The following is a 23,348-nucleotide window of genomic DNA, read 5'->3' as shown; positions in this document are numbered from 1 at the left end:
AAATTTTATATTTCTTTCCATGTAGAAGAGTAACTCAAATTCCCAAACTTACCACAGTAACACAAAAGTGAATTAATAAAATATGAAGACACTTCAAGAATATTCCCATCAGTGTTTTAACACTGATTATTTCTGGTCCATTTAAGTTGTGCGAGATACGTCAAAATAAACCTTTGAGATTTATCACTGCTCTTACTGCTACCCAAAAATATATTTGCTTACCAGTCACTCACTGTAAAGGCATCAGTGGAAGTCTACATCATTCTGATAGCACATTAGATAAAAAATTGCACCAAACCCAGGCTTAAAAAGCTATACTACTGTTAGGTATTACGCAGTTACTTAAACTGTAAAAATGCGTAACTTTTTGAAGTATCACAATCAATCTAACTTCAGAAGTTAAATCATGAATATGCTAAGCAACTGATCATGTGACAGGTAACCAAGAAGCACCTCACACAACAACTTAAGTCTCTTCACCTCCAAGCTTCTGTATCATAATTCTACATCAATCACTTCAGTCCTGGACATCAAAGTAGTCAATTACCGGCTCCTCTTTTAATGGTTTGGATAAGCTGCTGTTTCCACTACTCCTGAAATTATAAGAATATTAGATGTTACTCACCCACATGAAAAACAAGATACAAAGTAAACTGAAATCACAAACTCACAGAACGTCTCAGTGGGCACATGCTTTGGTAACTGGCATGCATTTTTACATTATGTTTTAATGGAAGCAGTTTAAAGTTCCAGAAAGCCTTTGTTAACTGATTTTTGGAAAAAACATACATTTTATTAAATTAATGTACACCAATGTGTGGCTGAATTGACACAATTTGTTTTGGGGTTTTACAGGAAAATACTATTTACTGGTAATATTTATTACAAAAATGATACTGTACTGAAGACTAACTGTTCAACATGCATGTTTAAAAGAAAGAGAAAAAGAAACACTGTTGAAGTGAGATGATGATCAAATCTGCTCACTCTTAAAAGCAAGCGTAAATACCAAATCCAAACACTGTAAGATTTATTCCATGAGATAGTATGAGATTTTCCAGAAGATTTTGTAAATTAAGTACTTTAAAGAAATTAAGAATTTAAAATAAACTGCTAAAGCCATTTTTTAACTTAATTTTGCCACATAACACCCTTTCATCAGCGTCACTGAAGACAGGAATCCCAGAGAAGAGGAAACAGAGTAATGACCTTTTTAAAATCTGCAATGAGTTACAATGTAAGCAGTCATCTCAGACAGGCGTTTTCTCTAGATGCTTAGTTCTGAAACGATTTAAATTTTCTCCAAACAGCTCACTTTGTATTCCAGCAGCACCTTAAACATCCATTGCAACTGCAATAGTACTGCGAAATTAGGCAGCTCCTTTCTGCAAATGGCACTTCACAGAACTTGATTTCAAATGCTAATTTGGAAATAACCCGGGAGGGAAAAAAGCTCTGGAAGGTACATCTGAACAAAGAATAAACCAGCCTTTAAAAAATTTCGTAACTATGAGATGACTACAGGCACCTGAAGCTGGCAGGTCATACAAAGTAAAGACTGTTCTATTAGATTATTTACCAAGAATCCTTATATATCTCATCTTCGTCCGTTTTCCCTATCTGAGAAAAATGGCAGTTTACCTTCAGCCAGCTGTGTAGTCGGATCTACACAAGAATACACTTACTGCCTGTCCAAATAAATCACCTTATGCCAGTAAGACATTAGTCTTTTACACAGAACAGTCAAAGGTAAAAAACACCCCCAAAACTCCGAGAGCCATTTCTTCCCAACTATCTAATCTTTATTAAAAAAATTTTAAAAGTCCACAATATTTGTTATATTACTACTACTGTACTACGTAGTCAAGCCTACATTTTCTCAGCACTTCATTTCAGATTTACTTCTGTGGAAAGACAATTTAGTGCAGGCTGCAAGCTCCAAAGCTGTGTGTGGGCCGGGAAAAAAAAGAAACAGGGAGTATAAAGAAGCTCAGGAACACTCTCCTTGGGTAACTCAGCACAAAATTGAAGAGTACTGTTTTAAAAACAAATTCCTTACTTATCTGTTTGTTTGTAATGAGGAATGGGAGGTGGAGGCCTGCTCTGCATTTCTTTATCTAGCACAGATGTTAAGGTATTGCTTGGACAAACGGATTTCCCTCTAGAGAAATAAAAGAAAGGTTACTTAATCCAACAGGAAATTATATTCATTAAGAAGTTAGAGCAAAAGACTTACATTTCTAAGTAGCAGTGCTGGTGTCAGAGTTCATAACTGTATACTTAAATAATCTATTCAAATATTTATTTTTCCAACCACAAAGACCAATAGTGTGCAAAGTCCATTTTCATTATCAAGATATCCAGTATCCTAAATGTCTTTTGATCACTGTCTATAGAAGATGCAGAAGCCACTTACTCGATTCAAGTGTTGGTGCCCAGACTCGTTCCTTTCATTATGGGAAGTGCACAACTCCTTTCTACTATGAAGTGCACAACACTGTTAAAATACCAAAAATACAACACTTGCATTCTAGGGCAACATATATCTATCTGTTTTCTCTCAGAACAGAAACAGGATCAGAAGCCACAACTGAACAGCTTAACTCAGCATCACGTGAGCACAGCTCACTGCATCTTCACAAGGTGTTATCTAATGTTTTGCAAACGTGTTTTCAGACTCTGGCAGTAAGTCACGTTAAACTTGTTTATCACTCCAAGTAGCGCTGCTAAGCACCAACTCTGCCAGGAACAAGGCAGCAACATCGCCTCTTCCTTCTCAGCTAGCCCAGGTAAACAAGACCAGAAAAATAACACTATGCATTGGGGGGGGAAAATTTTTTAAAAAAATCAGCTCTTCCTGCCATCCACACTAGTTACAATCTGTGATTGCAACCACGTAATGAAGCATCCCACTTGTGCTTGTCCCACCCGGGATGCCAGGGCCGCCCCGCAACTGTGGGGCAGGGTAGCATCTTCTCTGACAGAGGAGGACAGTGCATTTCTGTGTGTATATGGACATGCTCCAGGCATAAATGGGCTGTGAATCACACCCAATTTCAGTCTGGCACTCCATACCGAGGGCTGTGCTGGCTGGAGAAAGAGGAGGGATTTGAAGGAGGGAAGGGAGGGGAGGGAAGGGAAGGGAGGGGAGGGAAGGGAAAGGAAAAAACCCAGGCAATCATATTCAGTTCAACTAGAAGAAAACTAAACAACTGAATTCCACTTAATAGGTGAACACTGGGAAAAAAACCCTTGACTGATTAATTGCCAGAAAGGAGAAAGCAAGCAGACCCTCCCTTCCTGCCAACATAAATCACGGTTATCTATCATCGGTTGTAATAGAACTGCGGAAACGGAACCAAAAGGCTCTGCAAGTACTTTGGACTCTTTGATATGGAAGTTGCCACTCTTCATTCTATTAACGTATTCTCAAAGTAAGGGAAAAAGACAACTGCCTGCCCCAAGCAGCAAAGACAAGATGACAGATTTTTAGCAGCACTCCAGGGAAAAGCCAGGAGAACATAAATAACTACATGCTTACTATAAGGCAGTAGTGCTGACGTGTTGTATAAAAATGAACTGTTGAAATCATGACTCAAACTTATCTTCTCCTTAAAGACTGAAAGTTCAGTTTTTGTAACTCCAGGATGGATCAGCATCGATCTGTTTTAGTATGAACTCCTACCAATTCTTTGTCCACTAATCTGTCCAGAACTGACTCCACGCAGCCTTGCAATAACGATCCATCAGCTTTCAGACATGGCAGGTTTTTGTGAGAAGTGTCTCCAAAAGCTGATACAGGTTGGGTGGAACAATGGAGCAAGTGGCTCTCAAACAATCTCCTGATTGCCTAAGACTTCACATGTCCTTCCTCATAAGCTGTCAAGAGGCAACACGTACTATTCTCAGGGCAAACCATGTAAAGATTGAAGGAAAAACAGTAAGAGAGAGTTAGCTCTTTTCTGGAGCAGGACTGCTGTTAAAACAACCTTGGCTGGTGACCTGTAGTACTACTTGTGCTTAAATTGCTCAAAAAGCCATAGAGGCTAGAGGTGTTGAGATGCAGCCATTGGAAAAGGCCTTTGTGATTGCAAAGGGGGTGAGGACAAAGTTAGCTTTTTCCTCGTGGCAGAGAAGAAAATTCCTACAGGGTGAAGGGTAGAATAAAAGTCCTTAAAGCCAGAGAGTCACTTCAGGAAGTCATCAGAACTTCTGTCAAATCAGAAGTGACATTATTCTAGATAGACTGCAGAGACAGTTAACTTATTAAGCCAAATGAACTTGTATCTGGAGATCAAGTACTGAAACGCGTCCAGAAAAACTTAAAGAAGCTAAAAAATAATTCTGTGTCCTCAGAGCATATGATCTCCTTTCAACCCTGTACTGGGACGTACAGTTTTTGCCTTCAGTAATGCAACTGCCGTGATCTGATAAGGGTGTTCTACGTAGTTACAGGGGGTTTAATTTCTTTAGGTCTTTGTTCCTGCTGGTCTCCTGTAGCCTGCAGCTAAGTAACCACTCCTGAACTGTCTCCAGAGTGACCTCATTGAAAGGAAACAAAATCCTGGGTGAAGAAGAATAATAGAGAACACGTCAATTGAGACTGTTGCAGGATGTGGTTTTCTCAGTGAGAAAAATGTGCAGGGACCTTGTCACCTTCCTGAAAAGTTCCCTTGTTCGTGAGGAGAAACTGACCCTATGGTTCTTCCTGGAAGGAACAGGAAAAGGATAGGTCTTACAGGGATGACTGTTCTCAGAAAACACTTCCAGGATGTCTCAAGTCCACACAAGCTGCTTAAACACTGGTCACTACACAACAACAAGCAGACACCCCTTAACAGTTTCTGGCACCTAGAGTTATTTGTATGAAGAGGAAATTCGCATGAGTAAAAGACTTCAAAACCCTCTGCCAGGTACAGAGAAGTGCATGTGTCAACTTGGAGAGGAAAGCCTTCCCCTTTTCACCATTCCAGTCTGGACATTTATATTCTGAACCTGGATTAGAAGGAATTTGGTATTGCAACTGCTCAAAAGATGGGGACTGCAAGGTGACCAAGAGGGAAGCACAGAGAAGGATTCACTTGCAAGGATTCACTTGGGGTCTTATACTTCAAGCGACACCACAACTGTAATTCAGATCAACCTTAACAGTCAATATTGGGAACGCTCTCCGAGCGGTTAGACACTGGCACACGTGTACATCAGTGATCCTAAGGCAGCTGACATGACCAGTTCTCAATGATGTGATGGAATGATGATGGGGCAGGGGCTGAAGGCAAAGCCAATTTGCGCTGTTTGCTCCTAGGTATCTAGAAGAGGAAAAAGACCAGTTGGCAGAAGCTTTCTTAGCACCAAGGAGACTTTCTCACTCCTCTGACCAGCCTCTATGGTGACGTTACCATTTCAGTGACACGATGAGGAGTGTGAAGAACGGTCTCTTTGCCTTGCATCATTTTGAATTATCTGTACTCAGAGGATCCCATAACAGAAATCCAGGGAAATGCCGAGAACAGGATGAAACAAAATGAATCAAATGATTTGGACTTTCTGGTGACTACTAGCCCCTGGACTTAAAGAAGCTGCTGTGAAATGCTCAAAATTATCATCCTGGAACTTCAGCTGTCACTTGTCTGAGGCTTCAGTGTTTTTTATGACTTGAAGAAGTAGCAAATAGAAAGACAATTAGAATAAGAAACATTGCTAGGCAGCTGAAGAATATTCTTACTAGATCACTTGGTGTCTGTAAGAGTGGCAGAGGTGAAACAGCAGCATGTGCGTTCTGCATGGTACGCTGGTCCCTGAACACCACAAGGGAAGGGGAAGTGTGCAGGAACACCACCATGGCCTCCCATTCTCCATGTTTTTAAAGCCTATCTGTCCTGCTCCTTTCTCTTGACACTTTACCCTCTTCACTAATTTCTCATCTACCCCCACCTATGGTTTGTTGTTTATTTTTTTTTCTTAGATAAGCTTTTCAAGTATGATCTCTATTCTCACCTTCCCTTACTAGAAACAAAAAGAGTATCTTGAATTTTTTCATGGAAACAGAAAGGGGTATCCAAGTGGTGTTCCATCTCTCTTGGAAGAAATCAAGATTGTAGCTAAGCTACTAACCCAAGAACAGGCTCAGGAGCAGCTCATGGCACTCTAACAGCATGGAAGATGACAGGTTTTTTATAACTACAGCCAATACCTACAGTTAAAAACAACTGGCTGTCAAAGAACCACAACTGGACAGTGCTAAACTAAATACGCTGCTCACTGAGCAGCAGAATCCAGGAAGCCTTGATACCTGATCTGGGAAGCCTTCCCACACTATGACTCCAGTGCACTCACCTTGCTTTTCCCCAGCTATATTCCCTTCACTTCCTTCTCTAATACAAACTGCCTTCTGTGGGTCTTCTCCAAATATTTCCAGTTTTGCTTAGAAATTTGCAGTAATTCCAGCTCTCTTTTTGTCCATTAACTAAAGACGGAGTATACTCCGTGGCAGGTTAAGATAGGTGGAGAACAAATAAGTTCCAATACCAGTTTTTTCCGAAGAAGGTGCAAATTTAGACACGACTTCTGAACCCAGCAATTAATTTTCATAAAATTGAATGATATTTACTATCTTTGATAGCTATATCAAATTTAGCTGATGGCAAAAAGACAAAAAGTTACTGCTACGATGAACGGAAAACAGCCTTGCAAAATCTTTTCTTAGCTTTTTTGTTTCTAATTGGGTTTTGTTCTGTGAAGATGTACTTGACTAGTGGAAATAGAAGTCTATGAAATGATCAATTTTAAAACTGCATTAAAAAAAATTCTACTAGAAGTCACTGCACGTTGCAAATTGCATTGTAAATAAAATTATTTCAGTAAGTGATAAAAGCATCCAGTTACTTAAACTATAGGTAATAGATTTGAAAACCATAATGAATTACGTACTTCACTGCGGTGATAACAACATTACGCTTTGGTTCGTTGTCATAGCTCACACTTTCAATGCCATAAACCTGAGCTAATTCATGGATGATTCTGCGGTGATCTCTGTTCATTGGTGGGTAACAATGGCTCTTCTTTGTATGCTTGCCCTGAATTAAAAAGTAAAAAAAAAAAAAAGGGGGGGGGGAATAAAATTCTGCTGCTCTGACAAGATTAGTAGCACAAATTACTAATAACTGTATTGACAGAAAAGTAATTAAAATGTACATTTATTTCCCAAAAATTAAGTTACATGTTCTCTATTGTTTCCATCACCTCAAAGTATGTATCAACATATGTATCTTAAGTTTGAAATACGAATCCTGAGTGTATTCATTCCACTTAAATCTTAAAGAAGCAGTATAAAATTATTTCTTCTGAATTTTTGTTTTTCAGAACTATCAGCTGATTTTGAATGAGATCTAATTTTATTGGCTTTGCAAAGCACATACTGCAGATAGCTACGAAGGTGTCAGTTTATTTGTCACTTCCCTCTACCAAAGAGGCTATTTATCTGCAAAACCTGCCAGGTAATGGCATCAACAGACTTCTCATTAATAAACCCCAAAATTGTACTTGTACTTTCAGTTAACAAAGACCGATAGCGCTTGATTCAACACTGATTGCTACATAAACAGTACAAGAACTTTAAAAAAGCAGGGCCCTATGCGCTCTGTACTAATGGGTTGGGTGACTCTGTAACAGCAAATGCAGATGAGGATGAGACACTCGGTGCTTCAGTCTGCTTCAGGGACTCAAGACACTGCTTCAGCTTTTGCCTTGGTTGTCACCAAAGTCTTCTAGGTCTTTGGGTCTACAAGGGGAAGACAAACTACCAGTAGCAGAATTGGGGATTTCTAGAGAAATCCCAACCTATACAAGTTCCTGGGACTGCAAGCGGTGTGTTTCAGGGCACCAAGAGACCAGGACGATGTCTCACTCTCTATCACCCCTGAAAGAGCGTAGAGAATGTGGAAGGAACCCTATGACTAGAGAAGGATAATTGTTGCAACTATATTAAAAAAAAAAAAAATCTCAAGAACTACAGGTTGATCAACTACACTTCAAAGCCTTGTGAAAAATCAGAGAGCAAGTCCTTTTAGAAGCCACTTTTAGGTACACGAACGAGAAGCTTCCTGGGAGTAGTCACTGTGGATTTACAAAAGGTCAGTGACCCAAATGTAAAGATGACCACATGTAATAGAGCAAAGATATACATCAGAGGTACGTTGGAGCTACACTGTCAATATCTAGTGGGTTAACATCTGTCATCTCTCAAACTGTAAAATAGCCAAGTTATGAATAGAAACTGGACCAGAAACTGGTCAATCATTTCCAAAAGTCATGTAATCACATGCTGTCAGGATATAATTTTTACTTAGCAATAACCAGTAATAAACCTCTCTAGCATACAGACAAGCATTTGAACAAAGAAAACTACAGATTTGGTACCTGTTTATGGTGACTAGTAACAGTTGCTTTAAAAAACGTGGTGATGGTTACACACTCAGAAACACATCAGAATTTCTGTCTGTACGCAGACAGAGGTGGATGATATAAATGTTTCCCGTCTTGCCTGCTTACATGTATCAATGATGACAACTCTGCTATGCTAGATGAGTACATACTGATGAATCTAGGGGAACAGATGTTCATGAGGCAAGCAAAACAACAATTTCAACTTGTAAGTATCAAAATACAACATAAATCCCTGCAGGTTGCAAGATGAAACAGGACTCTTACTAAGGAGAAAATAAACCGTCTGAGACGTCCAGAAATAAAAAGAAAACATACAAGAACTGAGTAGAACAGCAGGTGAACTTTATAGTGCAAGGGACATGCTCCCTTTTACACCATACATGCCACCATTTTGAAGGAAAAGAAGGTCAGAGCACAGCCTCCACTCCATGTTGTCACTCCTATCTTCAGGTCAGGCAAGGAGAAGACATGGAGTTACAGGCTGGTCAGCCTCACCTTTCAGACTTCCAGTCCAATGTGGAAAACAAGGGGCAAGAACATTAGCCAGCTGGACAAGCACAAAGGTTGTTTAAGAAACATCATGCATAAAAAAGAAGGAATAAAGTTAGGTAGCTGTCCTCAGAGGATAGAAGGAAGGAAATTAGTGCTTTCTACAGAAGCTTAACCCTTTCTTGTGCTAAGGGCAACTGAGGATAGTATGGTTTACACTGTCCTTTGAACCACATACACCAGGTCAGGCATGGTGCAGCAGCAAGCCAGGAGTATGCTAACTTGACAAGCCTGAAGATGGAATTCTGTTTTCACTGAAAAACCGATGGTTGTCTGTGGTATCCACCTCTCTAGGTATACTGGAGTCTGCCAAACAACGTGGAAGAAAGAGGACTACCTCACACACTGGCAAATGCAGGAAGGTATCCACAAACTCGTGAGCAAGTTCCACTACAGGGCTCAGAACCACCTAGGCTTTCCTCCTCCTCAAAGTCTGAACCTTTAAATACCATCTTTGATAATTAATATTTTATTAATGGAGATCCAAAAATTTATTCTAATCTATGGATGCACTAAATGTGTGCTCTTTTGGGCCCCAAACAGATCCAGTGTCAACTCATAACTCTTAGTATTAATAAAGTTTAGTAACATCAAACTTCCCGCAAACTAAACAAAACTGTTTCTTATTATATAGTAAGTCGTACATAATATCTGAATACTGACCTTATTCACAGCTTCCACAAGCATTCTCATTTCCTTCTCAATGTCACTGACAAATTTTAAATCCTTCCTGCAAGAACAGCATTCTAGTTAAATGAGGAAGAGTGTACAAAGGTACAATATCTTCATCTTTTGTGACATTATTTTCAACAAGAACAAAATTAAAGAACCCAAGTGACTGAAGCAAAAGCAGAAGAGCACATTTTGATTTACACATTACACTATTTACATTTAAAAAGTTAGTATGTCATCGGTATTACAAAAGTAATTATTTTTTCCTTTCAACCCTTGAAACCCAGTATAGAATTCTATGACAACGCTACTGTCTGACAATAAAATTCTATATTTTCAAATAGATAACGTAGATTTTAAAGTTGCCATTTTAGTGCTTTTAAATTACTTGTCATTATGGCAATTCACTTAATTAGAATACATGGTTAGACTCAAAAATGGGGATTAGGTAAACAGAGGGGAGCTCTTTTCCAAGACAGAGGAAAAGTGCACTGACTTCAGTCTTCAACCTGTCTATCATAACAAATTAATAAGAACAAAAGAAGTGTAAGGCTACTTGCAAGCAAACAAGATGTTCTTGGTATGAGATATTAAGGAATCTTTTTTTTTTTTACCTTGCTTAATCACAGTAGATCAAGTGTTTCACATAAGGGTGAGTTTTGCACTCTGTTCTTAAATAAGCAGGTAAACTAGCTCCAAAAGTAAAGTTGTTATTTGTTAGGGCACCATCCCCATGAAGAAAAAAGGCTACCTGATTATTTAATCTCTCAAAGCCAGTTAGTAATAAATAACCTTAATAGTTCAAAAATAGGCACCATTCCATACCAATACAACACCACTTTGTCAATGATGTCAAAATCTCATCAGTCAGGAAGAGCCTACCAAAGCAGGCACATTTGGTAGATGCTCTACCCAAGTTCTGGATGCTGAGGTGAATGTATCATCAAAAGACCAAGTGGTTTCAAGCAAACATGCAAAATGGCAACATTAAGTAGCTTGGCTACCAACATCACTTGATTACTGGTACAATGGACTCATCCCATCACTGGAAAACCTTCAAGGTTTTTTTAACAGTGGATGGACATTGCACGTAGTCATCAGAACTCCTGGATCTTCAATGGAGAAAAGTATTACATAGGACCTGGACTTGGAGCGTTAAAAAGAAAGGGGCTTCCAGACACCTAGACTATGAAATATAGAGTCAGCCCACGTGGCATGAGGCTTTGGAAAGAGCATTACAGCAATAATCTCAGGTTCAAAAAAAGTCAACCAAAAAAAACAAACCTCACCAACAAAAGACCCATCCAAAACCACGGATCCCTTCAGGATCAGTTTAACTCCAGAGAGTCAGAAAGCAAACACTACATGGAAGTGATCACAGGAGATAAGAAAAAAATAAAAGAAAATAATGAAAATAAAGGATTGAAATGAATTAAAGGATTTTCAAGCAGCAAACATCCTCACAAAAATATAAAATTTATGTATCATTAGGATAGTGAAGCAAAAGCAAAACAGATCCAGCTGTCCTAAAAACTTAGAGCTGGTAAAAACTAACGTCATGCCTACAAACACACAAGAGTAAAAACTTCTTAGATGACACTTAGCATTTAAGCATCTTTTTTTAAAAAAAAGTGTTTGATCCCTCCCTGTCATTCCAGATTGTGTAGTATTTATTAGTGTGATGCTTTTGATATTATATTGACTTTCTATTTCCTCATTTTTAGATGTTTCAGCCCCTTCTGCAGTCAGCACTGGCGTAGGAGTAGCTTTGCATCCACTGCTTTATTAATTCAATTTCTTTATTTTTAATATAAAGGCAGTAAGGCAAAAAAATAAATGAGACTGGTGGAGGGAAATAGTGTCAGGCTATGAGAGCATATTTCATTACTCAGCTATCACTTTTGCCTTTGTCTTGAAAAGTCTGCAGGGAGCACCAGGATGGGGGCTGGCTGTGTGCGAAAGCAGTAGAGATGCAAGTACAGGTACTGATTTGTAGTGAGAAGAATGGTGAAAAATAATGTTCCCCTTCTAAATCTGGTCCTGGCACAGAACAAAGCAACCCATCAGGCACTTTTCACCTTTCAAGTTCTCATTTCGGAGGTCTTGAGAAGTGCACATCACCTCCTTTGCCTCAATTATCACCTACTGCAAAAGCTGGAAAGCAGAGTAAATACAGGCATTTTTACAAGTGTAAATAGAACTGTTCTGTATTTCCCATCTTGCTCTCAACACTATTTACTTATGACACCTGTCATCATTAGAACACATACCTCGCATCTTCTTTTAAAAGGTCACTGTACTTTGGTCCAGAAGAACGGATGTTAAAAGGATCAGAATTATCATCTATTTCAAGAGCCTCAGCAAGACGCCTGAATTTGAAGGTTAAGAGGGAAAAACCAAAACATAACTAAAACTCCATCAAACAAAAATAAACACACAAATCCCCCCAGTCTCCCAAACATGTCATTGAAGAGTAAAGATATGGGTTACTAACACAGACTAACAGCTCACAAAAGATACAGTCTGTACATTTGAAACTACTCATTTAGGACTTTTCACTAGAATATTCTAGTAAGATCTCAGATCATTCCTTATAGATCTCTATAACACAGGAATCATCTCCACATTTATCAGTTCTCTAGGTTGTGCAGAAAAGAATTCCCTCCCTCCACTGCATTAACTTTCTGAACCTGGACTGTTTCTGAAATAAAGCAAGTTCATTGCCCACCTGTTCCTCTGAAGAGCTAAGCATTCTTCATCACATTGCAACCTGAATTACAAAAGGAAAATACAATTAGAATCACTGCTGCTACTCATACTTTTCAAACTGTAGCTAAAGTAGTCAGAAGAGTGTGTGAGAATACTGTATTAGATAAGACAATCAAGTTCTGACAGAAGGATGTTGGAGAAACTTGACAATTCCGTAAAGAAACGGTACTAGAAGTAAAAAGACAAGCTATTCCAGTCCTGAGGAACATCAGGAGGAACAGAAAAAATCACCAAACTTAAGTAACAAGTGTTTTTGTGACTTAAAAGCAGACTTGCAGTGCCAGCCAGTGTAAGAACACAGAAATGACAATCAAATTGAGATATAAAAATAAGAAATCTAAAAAGGGTAATATAAAAACATTATAAATAGTAAGATGATTATGACTAGGGAAAAATATGCCCTATTAATCATCCAGGAAGGAATGATGAATGCTGAAATAGAAGGTAATAGCAAAAAGTTATACTGCCTAGAAATCTGAAAAAACCCAGGGGAACGCTAAGGAGTTTGCTGAGCAGAAAGAAACTCTTAAACCACAATTATGTTGTTCCATACATAATTATAACAAACCAGACAATGACAGAGAACTAATTCTATATGAGAGCAAAAATATGAATGGCTAAGGAACTGCAAAATACTCTTTTAGCAGTACTGATTAGCAGTAGAGTCAAGCTATTTACAGTCTTCCGACTTTAGCTGGGATTTTGCTCACACTATTATGTATTTCCGCGTTGCTTATGTTTCAAGTACACGCAAGGGTATCAGGTATGTTTCTACATGTATGTCCTTACCTGGCCTGCTTCATTTCTTTTTTTGTGATAAGCCTGCTAATTTCCACTGAATCCCCAAGCTGTAGATCTGTCAACTTAGTGGCTATAGATATAGCAGCTATTCTGAAAAAGAAGAGCATTAGATTTCATTTGAGGCAGCACATAAACCTTTGACAAGCTGTATAAAGCCGCACATTTAAACCTCCAGGTGGAAGAATTAAGACAGACTGACTGTATAATCAGATTACAGAATGGGACTCTACTTCCACATCACAGAGTTTTAGGAGTCTAATGCAGCTATATAAATTAAGAGGTTACTCTCTCTCATCTCCCTCAAGCAACGAGGAGCAAGACTAGCAACTAGACATGATTCTTCAGGGAATTTTTCAGAGTATCAATTTTAAGCAAGTCTAAACTAGGCAATGCGAACACTCTTTCTTCTGACCTGCTTAATGTCCAAACTACAGCTGACTGTATGGCTTTAATTGCCTTTTTGACTTTTACGTGATTCTTCCTTAACTGTGTGCAACTAAAACTTGTAAAGTGACTTTAGAAAGTACTCAGACATTTGCTTGGAAAATACGGACGATACAAGCCATAAGGAAAGAGCAAAATGCCTACTGAAACTGTTGATATGACATCATCATCTGTATCATGTGTACAGATATAACGGCACACTCCCTTTCCTGTTCCCTTGGGCATTCTTTCACTGACACTCACTGGAGGTTGGGGAAAAAAGCCAAACTTAACTCCCACAAAATCAGAGTATTTTAAATCTTTCAGCAACATGATCAGTTGGAGTTATCATATAAACTTAGCTGGCATTAAATGCTGCTTTTGTTAACATCACGTGGGCCAAGAGTAATTTGTAAACATATATGAACACATTTGAACAAACAGATACAAACACTTGCTTAAAACTGATTGTTTCTTTCCCTTCCCCTTGACTTAGGCTCTGATTAGATAAATAAATATATATGTGTTCAGCTTATGCACACAAGGACTCTCCCTGACTTCAAAGAACCATTTTCCCTGTATGAATACTTTTGCCGTGCCTGGGCTATAGAAGCAGGGCTAGCAGCTGCAAAATAAAACAATCATTGGGAAGCTTTCTTTGAAAGACGAGAAGAATCTGTGACTGCGCTCTCCTATCGACTGGAGTGCAGAGCAGAACTCGGGTTGCATATCAACTCTCCAGATTAATTTTTTACTCCCTCTCAATCACAGCCTCAGAGTAAGATTTTATTATTATTACTGTTTGGAACTTTTGAAATGAAAATGGCAAAAGTCCTACTTTTCTTCTTTTCCTTGTCCCTTCTTGCCTTCTCTCATAAGAAAGAAAAATAAGTTTAGAAATAGGATCTGGAGACAAATCTATTGCAATAAATGCAGCTGTATAGAGCTCAGTTTGTATATTAGGAACCAAGATTTAGATGTCAAAGTTCTCCTGCATAAATTTAACTATTTCAGAATGACTTTAAATCACTCTTTAGCTTCCATCATCTGTACTGACTTGGTTCCATCACACATTAAGGGAAACTTAGAAGCAGCTCACACATGGACTGCTATATGTGATCACCTACATTCAAGAGCCTGAATCTGGACCTGCCCAATTAATCTGTATCTAATTGCTCTATGTGGGTAGAGCAGAGTTTCGCAGATGGGAGATTCAAGCTTTGACACACCACCACAGCTAGACTAACAACAGTGAAAAGAGGAATGTGTTCTAGTACAGTATAGCTGGTATGAAAGCTCAGGGGAATACAAAAAAAGAAACCGCATGTGAAAGTACAAAAAAGTGTGAAAGCTTGTGAATTAAATGTATTTAGTCAAGTCTGAAATGCAATCAAACTGCAAAGTAAAAAGTCAGCCCAGTAAGGAATTAGAAGAATTATTACAGTACAAACCTTTGATATGTATTAGATGCTTCTGAGCAAATCATACTCTCCTTTCTTCTTCCACACTCACATTGAAGATCAACCTGTTGTATCACACAAGAGAGCAGCTTTTTTAAACTTCTCTGCTTTTATGGCCATGGAGGGGCGTGAGGGAGGTAAATTTATTCCTTTAAGAAGTTCCATTTTAGTGGAATAATGGCTAGTTAGAACCGATAATTTTTTTTAATTCAATATTACAAGTTCACAGAAAAAATGCCATGCTATCAACATACAAACATGTCATTTTTTGTCATAACTGTTACTGGCTGATAATTAAACCACACAATTTGCCTGTGAATTTTCCTTGGACATCTAACCTTTGCAGTGCAGGACGTTGATGGGCAGGGTGAAGAAGGATGACATGGAGCCATACAAGGATGATTACAATATAGTCTTGGAACAATACATGGTTGTTTACACTCTTCATCTATAAGACATTCTCCTTTATGACAGATTCTTTTACATTTGTGCATTCCACATTTTAACATCTGATTGCAACGAAGTCCGCAGGAAATGTCAGTGAGATGACAAGGAATATTACTTCGCAGCTGGAAGAAGAGAGGAAAAAGATGACAACTAAAAATGAAAAATTATAAATGCAATCTCCAAGTACTTTTACTGTTCACACCTTCATTTGGCACTGTCCACGCAAGAACTGTAATACTAAACTATTTTAGGACAAAGACTTTCACTTTGTATCATAGTCCAATAGGAGCAGTTGGTCTGAACACACATGGCATAAAAGATATATTTTTCTAATTTACACACATTAAACTCAACCACCAGTAACATTCCATTCCAAAGAGGTCACAAAAAATCTAAGCTTACAGTCCTAGAAGATTATTTAGTATTCAAAATATTAAGCATCCAGACTTACTTCATGCTTGCCCATACACCATTTCTGAGTGAGATAGGTACAGGGTGGGCACTTCTCCTCACTGTGACATGAATGGTACACTGCAATCACAGAGACACAAAAGCCAGCACAGTTTTATTAGCCTACTTCAGTCAAATACATTAAAGGAGATGGGGAAGACTACTAACCATGAGTTTGCATTTCAGAACTACACAATTTACGGGAAGTATGATGCTTCATGCAAGGATAACCTGTTCTCTAAAATACTCTCTAGAAATTATGATGGCAGGTCTTTAGGTCAATATTTTTCCATTTTCTAAATAAAATAGCAGAGAATTTTGTAACTTCTGAGCAGGTTTATACTATCAGCCAGAATTTGTCAGAAAATATATCTATTTGACCTGTGCTATATGTTTTGTGATCAGCCAACGCAATTCCAAGGAACACACAAACTCACTGCTCACTAGATTATCCTACTGTTTCAATACAGCACTTAATCTTTGGAATATAGCACTTAATATGTTGTGACTATTAATAAGGATCAGAAAAAATCCAATGCTTTTAAATCAGTTATAAGTACCATTACTAATATTCACGGTAAGTTTTTAGTTGGTTGGCTTTTAAGTGTTTTGAAAATATTCACAGCTACTGAAAAAACATCTAATAAAAGAGCAAATGAATTTTCAAACAGACCTATGTACGCTTTTCCACATTTTGATTAAAACAAAACAAAAAATCTAAGCAAAACTGAATGGCCTGACTTACCTGGATGATCACAGTCATGTGGCCTGGTGCATTTTTTTTTACACTCTGGTGGCTGAGTGCCACAGGGGACAGGGGGGTAAATCACGGATTCACCACAATAACAAGTTAACTCATCAAAACCTGAAAAAACAAGTCAAATATACCCCAATGGCTACAAGTATTTGCACTATGAAAAATCTTTAAATAACATGCAAATGTTTTACTCCAGCTTTGTTTTTGATATTAAGCATGTCTGCAGTGAATTTATTTTGTGGCTCCTACCAGAACACCAGACTACGATCACTTTGGAATTATGCCTGCTTTTAGAAAGCGCTTCTTTGACAGCAACATTTTAAACTGGAGCAAGAGAAACACTTAGGTCAAGTCGAAAGCTGTTGCTGTTCTATCCTTGACTTAAAAATGGGGAGATCTCTCTTGAATTCCCTTCCAGAAAGCACATCATCCAAATCTTGTGCTTTGAACTTCTCACCACCACCACTTTTTCAGCCCAGTGGTAAGATTTTGTCTTTTTGCCAAGCCCTGCGCATGGTACTGAGAAGACTCCAAAGAAAATTACCAAAAGGCTGCTAGTCTGTAGACTTCTTCCTAGAATTTCTTCTGTATATATCTTTATATCATTTAGTATCACATGGATCCTCATAAACAGCTTATGAACCTGTCCAAATAAGTCTGTTCTCTCCAGCTGCTAGCATACTGACTGTGTGCTCCCATGATCTGCAGCCAAGTCTTCAGTAGCTGGCACTTAGACCTCTCACACTGAGATTACACTAAAAAATATTAGATCTTCTTCTTAACTAGGACAGGACAGACAGTTGTCATCAGCTGCACAGGACTCTGTCAGAGAAAAGCACTGACCAGCAGCTTCATTTGTGCAAATGGTGCTTTTTATCTCCCTTTCTCTCCATTTTCCCCATACATCCACCTTGATTCCTCCCAAATAATCTACCAAAATAAATTTCTCCCCATTAGTCCCAGTTTAGCTACATATGTACCCAAATCTGCTATTTTTGGTATCATTAGCTAGGTCACCACAGCATCACACAACTACCTAAGTTCTGTTGCCCTTGTGAGGGGCCCAACACTGAACACAGGACTCAAGGTGCAGCCTCACCACTGCCAGATGCAAAAATAAACCTAGAATTCACAGCTGTAAGACTTAATGATGGATTTAAAGAGAAATTTCAAACTTCTTCAGTGAGCACTGAGTGTAAGGATGGATACAAGCTGAGGAATCCATTAAGGGCTTTTTCTTCTCATTCATGAAAAAACATATCATCAAAATCAACATTCAAATCAACATCAAACCTGCATATTCTTCAGGTTCTGGTCAATTTGGATTACACTTCTGTGTCCAATTCTGACCAATTCAGTTAAGTGAATAAATTTCTATAACGCATAAGAAATAATGTACTCTTGCATGTAACTCACTTGTTTGCCAGCATGTTTGACAACTTCCCCGATGACAAGGTTCTTCACATCTGTGAAGCCCACAGTTGAGTTTACGGCCACAAACCAAAGAACACTTATGTTCTGTGTCCTAGGGGAAGGCAAGAAAGAAAAGCAGAATTAAACCATAAACTCAGTTTATTTTTCTCTGTGAGGTTGTGATCTACTAATTGACAAAACTGTATAGTGAAAAAAATAGCCTGATCTATACAGTTTTTCCATCACCGTATGGATAAAAAATTTTTAAAGTGGATTCTGTTAAGAACTCTGTCGCAGACACAGCTGTATCACAGCTTATGCTTCTTGTATTAAGTAAAATCCCCTCCTGATTCTCCCTGGAATGACTGCATTGACAAAAAGCAAATTTACACCAATTTAATTGCATTTAGGCTGGAACATGGTTTTACATCTAATGATACCCATAAAACAAATGCTTCAAAATAAATGCACACAGACTTTTTGAGCATGACCAGTGCCACAAATAGAGACTGAAGATGTACAAAAATGGAAGGATGAAAAAGCAAAAAAGTCTTTTAACATCACAGCCAAAAAACTAACACACATCACAATGAATAATTTTATAAAACCAGACGTAAACTTACCACACAGCAAACTTCATTACACTTGTGTCGTCCACATGATCTTTTCTTGTTGCATCGCTTGTCACACATGAAGGTAATAGCAGCTATTAAAAAAAACCCAAACCCCAAAACCAGTCATAACTTTTATGTCTTTCTTATGCTGAGAACAAAAGCTGCGATCACAATATTATGCTAATGCTGTTGCAGAACATGGTCTATAAGAGACTAATACAGAATAAGTTAGCAAGCAAACTTTTAAATTACTTGCTCTTCCACATTAATTCCCCATGTGAACACTTGAATTCCTTTAAATAAACCCTTGTCCAAAAGGATTCTGGAGAGCACAACACACGAAACTAGTTTATTTCACATCAGTCTTTACACCATAAACTCTGCACAATAGAACACAGAAAACAGGATATCCTGATACGCTGGAGTACCACAAACATCCAATTGCAGACTGCTCAAACTGGTAAGGCAGTAAAAGTTAGCTCAATACAACTACTGCTGATAAGTTCATGAAACTAGTGCTAATAAAGAACCTCTTTATCACCATCTGGAGGTAACAAAAGCAGCAACTTCTGTATTCTGAAGAGCAAAGTCTTCACAGACAAAAGCTCGAATTAGGAAATTAGCATATTACTACCTCGTGTATCTTGTAAATAAGTACCTTAGTATGACAAGGGTAAGCACTTCACTGAGGTGAATTTTGAGATGCTACATCCAGAATACCAAGAATCGTCAAATGGGAACTCTCTGCCAAGCTCAGACGCAAAGACCAGCAGCATACAGCCGTGAAGCAGAATCAAAGCCTGTATTTCCCCACGGACTTGGGCAAGAGCAGGGAAAAAGCAGATCTTTGCACCTGAACTGTGCAAACTGACCCAAAGATACACAGCATGCTCGAGCGGGAGGCAACCTACTGAATATGGCAGGTAGCATAAGAAACTGTTCAAACTGCAAGAGACAGCTTGTCTAGAATCTTTGAGACCAAATGCTGAACAAGTCCTTCCTTATGCAAAAGATGGATAGAAATGAAAGACGTTTATTTCAAGCCTCTTCCCAAAAGCAGCAGCATCTCAAGAAATTACCAACTTGACACTGAAGTACAGATAAAAGAAGCAGTACTGAGCAGATGTTTGCCAACTTCATCAAACGCAACATTAATGAGCTGTGTATCGTTTCTAAAACAATTTCACATTATATTTGTAACATAACATTTTACCTTTATTTCTGAGGAGAGCACATGGGACTTCCTAGGAAACAAACAGGGAGCTATTAGGTTAAAACAGAAAAAACAACTGAAACTTACTTATACAAAAGTGAAACAAAAGCGTGGGGGGGGGAAGAGAACAACAAACCCTCTTATCTTTTAACACTCTACTTTTTCCTTAGAGATTCAATACCAATTAAAAAAAAATTGTCGTTTTGTATTCCCCACTTAATTCAGCAGACTGTGAAGTGACAAACAGGTTTGTCCTAAGAAATCAGAAACTTGCATGAAGGCAACAAAAAGAGCTCTCCCAGAGCATACAGACAGAGCACATAAATTTGTGCTTTGGCCAACTGTTCAAAATGGCAAGTCTGACATGATTGAAAAAAAAAGAGAAAAGAAAAGAAAAAGTCAAATCTCATGATCAAATGATCAAAGTTTTACCTACATTACTTTACATTACTCTTGGTAAAACTGCCATTCTTTGTGCTATATAAATACTACAGGGTAACACAGGACTTTGCAGCCGGTTGAAACAAACAGAATTCTGTGTAAACTCTGCAAAAAAAACACTTCAAAAAATTGTCTTCACAGTAAGTAGTCCATGTTAGCACTTCACAGTATAATCTAGTTCACATTTATCAGTTAGTATACAACAAAGGTTCTTGCAGCTAAGGGACGCAGCACCTCTTATATTTCTTGGCTTTCTTATCCTCAACTACTTCAGCTCCTTCTTCTCCACAGCTTTAAAAAAACAACAAAGATGATTACTTGTTTCCATGGTCAAGCTTTACATACTCACCTTTTTTTTGAAGCCACACCTACAATAAATATTTGATGTGTGAGAACACGGTCTACACTCTCCTTCATGGCAAAGGCTTTCACATGTATGAATGAACTCTAGCAAAATGAAAATACAAAGATTAACAACTAATAAAAAAATAAAATCCATGACCTACAGCTTCGTATTTATAAAGAGCATCACTGGTCAAAAATACTAAGTTTATGTGCAGCTAGGTTTTCAAACAAATTAACTATTTTGAGTTAAATGTGCATAAAATTTTGCCATTATTTTCAAATTTTTAATCTTGTATCTATAGACTTGAGTTTCAGGTCTACAATTAACATCAAAAATGCATACATTTTAAATAATTTTTATGTTAACATATAGAAAAAAAACCAAAAACAACCCCCAAACAAAAAGCCAAAAGAGATCGTGTGTGTTACTATCTTACCCAAGTTAAAAGAATTTAAAGTAATTTTTTCTTCCTTTTCAGCCCAAAAGAATGACTTACTATGCATATCTTCATATTTCACTTACTAGGTTAACTGAAATTCAACTAAAAGCTGTATTACTCATTCTGTTTCTACATGTTGTTGTTGGACTGACAGAACAGATCAATCCTTAATAAGAAGTCCACATCATGACAGCATTGGGTCTCTCTCCTCTCTAACAAATCATGATTAAATACGTAGTCTGTAAAACTGGAGCTTCACACAATCTCACAGTTAAATACACTTGAATTACTTAATGAATTCCTGAAGCGAATCAGTTAAGGACCACTTTTTTTTTTGTAACAATGAGATAATTTGAACACTCTTGATGCAGAAAGTTCTAATTACCATAGCTACCACAAGAAAGAGGTTTGCCACATGTTTTTCCACACGATGGGATAGGGTCTGTGCATATTTTACGTTCAACACATCCTAGTTCCAGTAACTTGCTGAGAGGCGTCTGACCACAGGGACAACGGTACACTACTTGTGGAAGTCGTGGACAGAGCTGGCAAGGCTGAGGATGGCATACTTGAGTACAGTTGTGCCTCCCACAATTTAATTTTCTGGAAAAACACAAAACCAAAGATTTAATTAAAAAAAAAGGGTGGGAAAGAAAAAGGTGATTATCTGAGAGTATCATGATTGCTGAGTGTGAATAAAATGACCTTTTTCTTTTCAAAAGCCTTAATTATAGTGACCTTACTTGCCACATATATTCTGACATGAGAAACTCCCAAATCCATCAGAGAATTCTTCCTTTGTTCCACACAATACTTCTTTAAAGTTACTTCCACAGTAGCACACTGAAAGAAGCCAATATTTCACAGAAAACAACACAAGAGAATATCAGTGACAAAACATCTCCAGCAGTACAGCAAATACAAAAATGTAAAATGTGAAAAATCATTACAGTCAGTATTTAGGAGGATAATGAAGTTGCTTTTCTTTAGATGTATTTCAGCAACAGATCTTTGTCAGTCCTACAGATGCCTGAATTCCTGGTCTCTTTGTTTTGATAAATGTATAAAAACTAAAGGGGAAGCACTATCTGCAACAAAAGCTTACTTATTAAAGTAGTATCCGTTAACAAGTTAATTATTACCCTAAAAGTTGAGAAAATTAACTTGCAGTTTTCTGTATAAAGTGTTCAACAAAAATGTATTTGTATACTGGCACGCATACCTGGACAATTTAATTTCCATTCAAGACCAAGTTTAGAAAACTTTAACAGAAACCCTGAGCACATGCTGAAATGTGCTTTTGTATACCTCTTTCTATTCTTCTTCCATGTACTGTTTAACCAAGCCTCAGAATTATAGTAAAAGATTAAGTAGGATCACAGGACAATTCAGGTCAGGAGGGCTCTCAGGGGATCAATGAGTCCAGTTCCTTACTCAAAGCAGAAGCAGTAATGAGATCAGACCACATGACTCAGTGTTCTAGTCAGTTGGGTCTTGAAAACCTTGAAGTTTCCAAGAAGATTTTTTTCTTTGTAGTTAGTTATAAAATTCCAACTTGGGCTCACTGTCTCTCACCCTCCTGCCATGCACAGCCTGTATCTGCCTTCGTGACTACCTCCTATTAGCTAGTGAAAGGCCACCGCTCGGCCTTCGCAAGCTAACAAAGTCCAGCACCACCAGTCTGTCCCAAAAGGGCACATGCTCCAAAAGCCTAAGCATACTGGCGGGATTCTTTCTAGTCATGGTTGCATTCTTATTTAAATATATAGTGATGCTGGCACATTTCCCATTTTAACAATATTCTAGCAATACATTTTGGTTCTGTTAACTCAAATAAAGCACTTCTCTCTTGGTACTGTTTTTCATTTTTTTTCACCCTCTTGTTTTCATAGTACAGACTGGATATACATAAGGCACTCCAACACTTACCTTGCTGTACGGTTAATTGGCAAGGTGAACATTTTCCTGCATGGCACACTTGAGTACAGCTGTGCTTACCACAGTTTAAAGTATTTCCACATACATTAGAACAATGAATTTTTGTTGATTGGCCACAGCGAACTGAATGACTGTAGAGAAACGATACCATAGTCTGTCAGCTACCTTAAT

The 23,348-nt window shown here is 38.0% G+C and overlaps 1 protein-coding gene across 1 annotated transcript in view; it reads right to left on the bottom strand.

Moving 5' to 3' along the window:
* Positions 1 to 500: 500 nt before the first annotated feature.
* NFX1 (nuclear transcription factor, X-box binding 1) overlaps positions 501 to 23,348 on the bottom strand; it is a 38,454-nt gene continuing 15,606 nt past the window's right edge. Inside the window, exons 7-24 of the mRNA XM_010174900.1 lie at positions 23,169 to 23,308; positions 21,983 to 22,082; positions 21,625 to 21,842; positions 20,804 to 20,901; positions 20,014 to 20,044; positions 18,810 to 18,892; positions 18,190 to 18,298; positions 16,762 to 16,881; positions 16,018 to 16,097; positions 15,458 to 15,688; positions 15,111 to 15,184; positions 13,225 to 13,326; positions 12,395 to 12,436; positions 11,937 to 12,035; positions 9,658 to 9,724; positions 6,931 to 7,076; positions 2,060 to 2,161; positions 501 to 593 (exon numbers count right to left, since the gene is read on the bottom strand). Coding sequence (XP_010173202.1) covers positions 518 to 593; positions 2,060 to 2,161; positions 6,931 to 7,076; positions 9,658 to 9,724; positions 11,937 to 12,035; positions 12,395 to 12,436; positions 13,225 to 13,326; positions 15,111 to 15,184; positions 15,458 to 15,688; positions 16,018 to 16,097; positions 16,762 to 16,881; positions 18,190 to 18,298; positions 18,810 to 18,892; positions 20,014 to 20,044; positions 20,804 to 20,901; positions 21,625 to 21,842; positions 21,983 to 22,082; positions 23,169 to 23,308 — 1,918 coding nt within the window. The 3' untranslated portion in view covers positions 501 to 517. The remainder of the gene's footprint in view (positions 594 to 2,059; positions 2,162 to 6,930; positions 7,077 to 9,657; positions 9,725 to 11,936; positions 12,036 to 12,394; positions 12,437 to 13,224; positions 13,327 to 15,110; positions 15,185 to 15,457; positions 15,689 to 16,017; positions 16,098 to 16,761; positions 16,882 to 18,189; positions 18,299 to 18,809; positions 18,893 to 20,013; positions 20,045 to 20,803; positions 20,902 to 21,624; positions 21,843 to 21,982; positions 22,083 to 23,168; positions 23,309 to 23,348) is intronic.

This window comes from Antrostomus carolinensis, unplaced genomic scaffold (genome assembly GCF_000700745.2).
Source record: "Antrostomus carolinensis isolate BGI_N321 unplaced genomic scaffold, ASM70074v2 scaffold15519, whole genome shotgun sequence".
Lineage (NCBI taxonomy): Eukaryota > Metazoa > Chordata > Aves > Caprimulgiformes > Caprimulgidae > Antrostomus > Antrostomus carolinensis.
The sequence above is the reverse complement of the archived record's forward strand: the minus strand, read 5'-3'. Positions and strand labels throughout refer to the sequence as shown.